This window comes from Pristis pectinata, chromosome 19, assembly GCF_009764475.1.
Source record: "Pristis pectinata isolate sPriPec2 chromosome 19, sPriPec2.1.pri, whole genome shotgun sequence".
NCBI classification, from domain to species: domain Eukaryota; kingdom Metazoa; phylum Chordata; class Chondrichthyes; order Rhinopristiformes; family Pristidae; genus Pristis; species Pristis pectinata.
The window spans coordinates 36583018-36591873 of NC_067423.1; the positions used below are offsets into that span (position 1 = coordinate 36583018).

The following is an 8856-nucleotide window of genomic DNA, read 5'->3' on the forward strand; positions in this document are numbered from 1 at the left end:
AAGCAGATGACTGATCCTGATCTCATGTCCTCTAGCTGCTAACTTTGCCATCTTGAGAAGTACCAATGCCAATTGTTGCTTGCTATTGGGCAAGTTTATTTGGTTCCAAGCTAAGAAACGTTGAATTGTGCGATATCGTGTTCATGCTGTCATTACCAAGAGAAATTGAACTCGAAAGGTGATTTGGGCTAAGATATGAAAATATTTCTGAGGTGCTTCCAAGTTAGTAAAAGGGTACACTTGAATGAGAAATGCCATACTGTGGTTGGATTTGATATTTTTGAGACAGCATTTTGGTCTGATGCTGAAGGCTGCGATGTCATAGAGTTATACAGCATGGAAACAGGCCATTCGGCCCAACTTGTCCATGCCAACCAAATTGTCTACCTGAGCTAGTCCCATTTGCCAGCGTTTTGCCCATATCCCTCAACCTTTCCCATCCATGTACTGTCAATGAATGTTTTTGAAAATATGGAGGAAAGTAAACTTTACGGGGCAATGACCTGCCATAGCTCCTGATAAAACTTCATTAATTTGATGTGAGCTTTTTTTCCCCCACCAAAGATGCTACCTGAAATGTACATTTCTATCCTTGCTTTTATTTCAGGTTTTAAGCATTTACACACATTTGTGTAAGGAAGTTGTTGGGTATCACCCGAAAGAAAAGTACCCAGTTCTGGAGTAATGAGGCCTGCATGTCATAAATCAACAATCTCAAAATGTTTGTTTAATGGCTGAAATTGCTTGGTATAGATAAAAGGTTGAGCGGTGTGGGCATAGAAAAATCTGAGATTGAGTGTATATGGCAAAATATGGCAAGTGCTGATGGCTAGGTGCAGGGAGAATTGATTTGTGGCTGGATTGGTTATGACAATTTAAATCTGATCTTTGATCATGTGCAGTCTAAAGAGAATAATGCTTCAGCTTCTCAGCAAATAGGGGTAGGAAGTAAGAATGAGGCCTGCACTGGTGTGAAGCCCAGAGGGTGTTCCCTTTGATTGATTCTGAGATTATAATAATATGTTGGATAGAATGCTTCCCTGAGAAACCAGATCCCTCACCGAGCCTTTGGACGTGGCAAACAAACCAAGCACTTTGATTATTTGGAGTCTATTTCATACCATAAGTTTGTGTATATTTTTTTGCTCAAAGGGTGCCAGTAGAATTTGACTGCCACAGCTTCATGCTTTTAGTTTGAGTAGTCTAGCAAATTAAACTGATTAGGTTGGGGGATCCATGTCTATTTTCCAAAGTCATAAAATTCTGCATTGAGGTGCAAGTTTTGATATGACTGCAAAGAAAAATGGCATCCATGGTTTTTTTGCAGAATGGTAGGCAGAGAATGTTACTATATTTTCATTTACTGAGCAGCACCTGCAAAACATTTTTTACATTTAAGAAACTGACTTTGTGTCACAACTAGAAAATGCTTGTTTAAAAAAAGACACAAGCAAAAATCAGCTCTTACAAGCAAGAAACTAGAAAAGAGAAAGGAAACTGGCTGAGATAGTAAATATTGTATCTCCCTTCACAAGGGAACAGACACAACTGCCAGAAGTGTCTGAGATGGCCCATCACGTTGCTTCACTGCTAGAACCCCCTTCCACTGGACTGATCTTTCTCCCTCCATCCCCCAAAGCACCACCCCCCCCCCCCCCCCCCCCCATGCCACCTTCCCTCAATAGCCTAATTGGGAAAGGGTACACATTTGCTAACTCTACCATGTCCACTGCCTAAGCGTGTTCATTTCAAGCTCATTGTCTTGAAACTAACTCACAAAGAAGAGCCTTTGGAATGGGGGAAGGGGAATCTTAGGAGAGGTGTTGTACATGTGTTGCATTTCCTGTTTGGAGCTTGCGTTTTCTGACAGGCTGGGAATCCATTACTGGGAATTGTAATACATTGATTTTTGAGAGTCTCTGTATAGGTTGTGGTAGAATTTGGATTTGGCCAACTCTAAGTTGAATCCTCAACATTGAATCTGAATGCAGTGGATCCAGATCCACTGTCAAGAGAATTGAGCACAAAATTAAGGTTAGAAATCAAATGCACTCCTGAGAGAGTGTTACACAGTCAGAGGTGCCATCTTTAAACAGAGCAGGTCTGTTTGCTCCGATGGTACAAACAAATACCAATGTTTGAGGAAAACAATCATTGGAGGAATACGGAGGTGTTTTTGGTGCCCTGACTAATACTTATCCAAAATCAGCATCACTATAATAAATCTGTCTGCGATGACATTGTTGTTTACAGACCTTGTTCTGCACTATTTTAATTTGGTTGGATCCAAGACTTGTGTGAAATTCCATCTATGAAAATACTTCTATTGGAAAGTTCCTTGGGAAACCCAGGGCTGAAGAAATCTGAAACTAGGAGGCATAGTCTCAAGACTGGGCCTGAACCATACAGGACAAAATAAGAAAGTTCTTTTTTCTAAGACTGAGTCTTTGTAAATGTTTGATCAGAAAGCTGCAGAGGCTAAGTAGTTGAGCATTTTCAAGGCTGAGATTGATAGATTTTTGTGAACTTGTTGGATTTGGCAATCAGGTGAGGACCTTGGCTAGAGGATCAGCTATGATCTTGTTGGCTGCAATGGCAATTTCCTCCCATATGTTTGAAAATAGCATGCAGTGGATCATTTTTCATTCCTAGTAGGCTCCATGAGTGCAATGTCTGTCCTGCAGATTACATGTTCTTTTTTTTAAGTGAAGCTGGGTAGGAAAAAAACATTCATGCATCCAGTATTTCAGGAAAGTGGGAGGCATGCTTTAAAAAAAAATGGGGCTGGCATTATTAAACGATACAGACAATACTCTTTTGAACTTCTGAGATGTGGATAAAATTTGCCAGTTAAGCTATTTTTTTAAATAAAAGACACATCTGGTAAAACAGCTGTCTGCCAACCCTGATGTTATGATCTCTGTATCTTTGTTTTCACTATTTCAGTTCTTGTGCCTGTTTCTGGAAGAAACTGCTTGTGTAAAACTTGGGCTTGCATTACACCCTCAAGTCAGTAATGATGTCACAGTGCTTCTGTTATTTTTGCATCTCCTAACTCTTCAGCTGGTTGCACAGAATAAATTCAACATTGAGCCAACTAAGCTTCCCAAATTTGATTGAGTTTTGCTGATTTATTCTATAGCATATTCAAAAATATGTGAATGTAAGGTGGACAATCAATGTATAATTATGGTCATTTATTACACACTGACCTAAACATTTTGTCTCCAAATATCTCTTGGCCTTGCACCTCTTTTCATTTTTTTACTGTTTGACTTGCAGGAGGTGGCATTCTACTCTTTAAAATAAGTTATTGACTAAGGTGCTAACAAATCTGAGAAAGTACCTATTTTTCCAGTGCTGACCGGATTTCTGTTGATCATTGACTTTCTAATACTCATTGTAACATTGAAACTAAGCTAATCAAATTTTCACAATTTTTTTAGCCTTAAAGCAGTAGAAGCATGTTTTGTTCTTTCCATCCTTCCTGTATTCCCTTTACATTTTAACATTTTCCTTGCAACACCTTTTACTACTAATTAAATGCAAAATCAGTTACTCACCTGCTTTGTTACATTCTGCTTAAAGAACTCTCCAAAGATTGGTATTCATTGAATATCATGCAAAAATATTGTTGTATCAGTGACACAATCACCCCAACATTGATTTGGAAACATTGCAAATAAATTTTCTGAAAGATGAATATCCTGGGCAACTTAGCACTCCAAGTGTTAACTATTTATTGTGTATGTAGAAGTTCCTTGTGAACTGGGCATGTCACTTGAGCAGTATCAATCATTAACTTTGTCATGCTTTGCCCCTGTGATAGATAGGAACGTTCTTTGTTGTATTTTAATCATAGTTTCTGTGGCTCATTCCCAAGTTCAGGAAGAATGGAACTGTTGCACTTAAAATGCTGCATTTGTGCTTGATAGAAAATGCTTTTGAATTTTCTTAAAGCTTTATATCAATAGTTGCCTAAATCTGTCTTAAAAGACTTTAAGAATAACGATAGATAGGTGATATATTTAATATCTTGCCTGTATTCTTGAGATTTATGAAATGATATATATTGCCATCCTTTTAAGAGCCTGTCTTTTCAATGGGTCACATGTAGAATGAGGTCTTTATCACTGCAAATCAAATAGTACAATTTTGTGCTGCAGCAGTGTATTGTACTTCTGAATAATTCGGCTTTGAGCTGTTTTTACTTGTGCTGACAGGCCGACTGGCTTCCTACAACATTATGAACATGGCTCCATGGTTGACACATGACAACTAAACTTCATATAAGTCTAGAAGAAGCAGCACAGGTAGGGCTAAAATAAAACTCGATCTGCATTCTACTAGTATTGTTGCAAGTGTACCCGAAAGGCAGGTCACATTTTTACAGAAAGGTTTCGTTCTTGATCCTTAAAGTAGTAGTATTTTACAAAATTAATTTCGTGTGTCACAGAAAGAAACTTAATACAGCCTTCGATGAATCATAATATATTTATCTATCTTTTGTTTGTATTTTCCATTTGACTCCTCACCACCAAACCTAAGTCTACCCATAAATTGAAGTGTAGGAAAATAACTTTGCAGTTTCAAGAACATTAACAATAATTTTAAAAAATGTTAAGACCTAAGCCACACTAATTTTGAAGTTTTGGATTGCATTTATGGTTTCACATATCAAAACTTGTAGACTTGTAAACCAACCTATTTAATCAATTCAAAAACAACTTTACCTTATATTCATTACTTGCAATAAATGGCTTAGTGATACAAATTCAAGGAAGAGAATATTGAAAGTATAAAAGCTAATCCCAGGTTCCATTTTTTTAAAAAAAATTGTTGAGGTTCAAAGAGTCTGTCCGGGCTGACATGCTGATTTGAAGTCATTGGTTGTATTCTTTGCTATTTGTACAAAGAGAGCAGAACGATGTTAATTCTTTCAGAATGTGGCAAAAACATTCTTTATCAAGCCATCTACCTTTTTTCACTGTGTATGCAAGGCCTTGTTCTGTAATACACCCTTGTCCCTCTGCCAAGAATCCTGACGTCACAGAAATGCCAGAAAACGACAATACTGCTAGGTACACCCTGATCTTGGTGGTGGTGTTCTTTTCCTAATTCCGCCCCTTCCCAGCTTCAAGAAACATGGTTTTGGTTTTGTCATTTTTACCTTTCCTGTAGTTGTTCCCCTCTGGAGGTCTAAAAATTTGAGCATCAATTTACACAGATGTCCAACGTGTAGTGGTTGGGTCCAGAAAACATCTACAAGGCTAATCAAATGTAAATTTCTGTAATTAGAGGTCTGAAAATATTGTGGTAAAGGTATTTTGCCACACCAATACAAAGTACTGGTTAGTTATGTCTGGAATAATTCTACCATATATTGGGAGGAATATGTGGTTAGAGTACAATACAGATTCACCAAAATGTTCAAAGCACCATAGGTGCTAGAAATTTGAAATAAAGACTCATTGGAATCCTCAGCAAGGCAGGCAGCATCTGTGAAAAGAGAAACAGAGTTAACATTTTCAGATTGATGACCTTTCTTCAGAACCAGTGAAAAGTCATTGACTTAAAATATTTGCTCTATTTCTCCAGAGAAGCTGTTGGACCCATGTGATCATTTTGTACTTATGTGTTTTACCTTCAAGGTTTACCTTCACCAAGAATTATACCAAGGTTTGTAAGAGAGTCATTCATGAGGAGAGATTTCCAAAACACAAAGCTTTTATTGCTTGAAATATTGATTTTTATTTGATTTTTGGTGTTTTGAAAGGAATTGATTATTGGTGAACAACTTTCTCCTACTGAAGGATGAGAATTCAATGTCAAGGACACAAAGTCAGAGCCAGGCCATTTAGGAAGGAAATTGGGAAACATCCTCAAAAAGCAGTAGATGTTTTCTCAGTTGCTTTAAATTTGGAGTTTTTGCTGGACAGGTGTATATAACTATGGAGCAAAGCAGGTAGATGGAGTTAAGGATAGTCATGATCTCATTGAATGACACAACAAGTGCAAGAGACTGAATAACAGCACTTCTAACCAATAGTCTATCTCTTGAGGCAGAGCTGGTGGTTAAGGTGATTCCTGCAATAGCAGTAGCAGTACAATCTGAAGAAGGGAACATGGGGCTTTTGCTTCTGTTGTTTCATAATTTGCAGAATAATTGGATAGCAAATAGACTTAATTACTGGTTCTGAGCTCCCATATTTTAAAGAGAGAACATTTCCCTGAAAGGTTTCTAAATTGCCAACTTCAAAGATGTCATTTTTCCCCAACCTGGAGCAAGTTTGAATTTGATCAAGATTAGTGATAAACAGTAAATTTTGGCCAGGCAATCATTTAACTAAAATTGATCATATGAAGGCAACCAGTCTTTTTATAATCTCATCAGACCTCCATTCCTCAAAGAAGAGGATTAAATAATCTCTATCAGAAGAGTCCACCACAATATGGTTTGATGTTTCTGGTGTCGTGTTTTGTAAATTCAAGGCTTGATTTTGACTGGGAATCTGATTTAGGAGTTGTATGTGCACTTGTATGTGTTGGAAAGTCTGGGGAGCCCAGTGGTGAGATGGTCACCTTTTGCCTTTTTCTGGGAGGGTTTTTGGAGGAAAGGGGATGGAAATTTTAAGTATTTAAAAATTCTTTCTGCATTTATTTCTCCATTATTTTGCAGATTTTTATTTCTCATTTCCTTCTTTAAGATTTGTGGACACTTCAACCTGATGAACAAAATCAGCATGTAAATTGTTTGATTTTTTTTTTTGTTACTGATCCACAGATGTTGATGGCAGAGATGAACTTTTGAGGTTCTTTGCGTCTTTGCTGGAGAAGTCCAGCTAAGTCCACTGCCTTGCTTTGCTCCCTCCTGATACCAGTATCTTCCAATGGTTCCGATGTTTAAACTCTACATTTTAAAAAGGATGCAATTATCAACTAGTCTGTGGCAAAGCAGTCTTTTAATAAAGAAACCAGTGTGCATCAGTGAAATAATGTTGAGAATAAATTTTCAGTATAGGGACACAGTTTATCTAATGGATATTTTTTTTTAAATGTCATTGGCAGAAGTTAAATCATTTAATATCCATTAAAAGCTGCACAGTTATTTTCTGTTCCTATCATAACTGACTTTAGAAACACTGTTGTTATTTGATTTTTAAAATAACTTTGGTCTTTTTCTCCCACCCATCCCACAATCCCTCCCACAGGACAATGCCACAGAAGAGGCTGAAAAGGAGGTAAGGCCCGATCCAGGAACCAAAATGGTGTCAAATTTAGCCGCCAAGACTGGGATAGAATATTGCACATTAGAATCAGTTGTTCCCCCAGTCTTAGCTCATTATTTGTACTAAAAGCAGACTTTGGGAGAATGGATCTGAAGCTTCAGTTGGGTTCGCACTCCACCCTTTTCAACGGTACAATGGAAAAACTCTACAGGGAACGCTTGGTATCTATTGGGAGAAAGTGCAATGAGAAACTTTCTCCTGCGATTCGTTTGCTTGCTGCTTCAGGCTGTGCCCCTTTCTAATCTCAAATCAGGATTTCAAATTTCACAAGGGTTTCCAAACAAAAAAATATCTGTCTATCTTCTGGTTGAAGTACAGACAACTTTTTTTGTCTCCTGTTTGTTACGTGTGGAGTAATGCCTCAATGTAACGGGACTCATTGTATTGTTTTTCTTTAATCTGTATCTTTTAAACATCTTGATAGTAAAAGGTCATGAGTTTAAGATCCGGGAACATTTAAACATGACATCAGTCTTTTAAAATGAAACGGATCTTAGACATTGAAAATGGATTACTTTCTACCGCCAATTTAGGATGCCAATCTTCTGGGGGAGTAAAGGCTGGAAAGTTTTAATTCAATGCACCAAAGCTTGCTGCATAGAAGATCTTAGAGTCGAAATTAACCAACTGTTTGCATAGTTGTTAATCTTCATGCTTGTGTACACATGAAAAGAGCCTGTATTTTTACTTGTATGAAAATGAGAAGATTTCTAGAATATTCTGTAACATCCTAGACATAGTTTCAGAAGGCGTAAAGAGTTGCATATAGTTAATAGTAAATTGCCTGTAAATATTTCTGCAGATTTGTAATATATTTTTATACTTTAAAATGTACTGTAGATTTTAATTTTGGTTTATCTTTTAGGAGCATGGAAGCAAATTTTGAAATGTATATATTATGGTAGAACAAATGTTGAAGGATAATGTAATTCACTTGAGCTGGCAGAATATCTGTTAACAAACCCTCCCTGGATCCCAGAAAAGTAGCACCTTTCCTAATTATAAATATAAAGGGACATTTGCAGTTTGCTGCAACTGCCTAATACTACTGCTAATGTCTTAAAGTTTTGTTCAGGATGTAATCAGCATGACTTGGATTGTGTCTTTAAACTGTACAGAAGGCTAGTTTTCATGGACAGAGGCAGGCTTTCTTTAAAAAGGCCTTCAGTAAAGTACCCTTGTTTCATTCAGTTGTAAGCCGTTCATGCAATGTACCCGAGCACTTCATCTGTATCCACTGCTTTGTTCTGCATCTAAATCAACGCCACTGCTTTATCGGCTATTTTTTTTATATAATAAAGTACCAACTGGAAGGTTTTGTATTTCCTGTCATCTTTAGTTTATGGATAATTGTGTGATTTGTTTGAATCAAATAGTTATACCATTAAGTGGAAGTTGGTCAATGCAACCAGTTGGAATGCAGTTTATCCAGTGAAGGCAGAAGCCCCTAAAATGAGTTACCCAATTTGTGCTGTAGATTGTATTGAGCCAAGGTGCTCCCCCTCTACATGGGAGTCTTTCTTGCATCCCCACCCATCTCATCCTTTCTTCCTCCTTTCTTGTAAAT

General features: G+C 37.3%; 1 protein-coding gene across 2 annotated transcripts in view; it reads left to right on the forward strand.

Moving 5' to 3' along the window:
- aebp2 (AE binding protein 2) overlaps positions 1-8595 on the forward strand; it is an 83240-nt gene extending 74645 nt beyond the window's left edge. Inside the window, exons 8-9 of one of the 2 annotated variants that reach the window (XM_052033803.1) lie at positions 4224-4313; positions 7212-8595. In XM_052033803.1, the coding sequence (XP_051889763.1) occupies positions 4224-4275 (52 nt within the window). In that variant the 3' untranslated portion in view covers positions 4276-4313; positions 7212-8595. The remainder of the gene's footprint in view (positions 1-4223; positions 4314-7211) is intronic. The other variant, XM_052033804.1, reaches the window with a different exon arrangement.
- Positions 8596-8856: the final 261 nt, after the last annotated feature.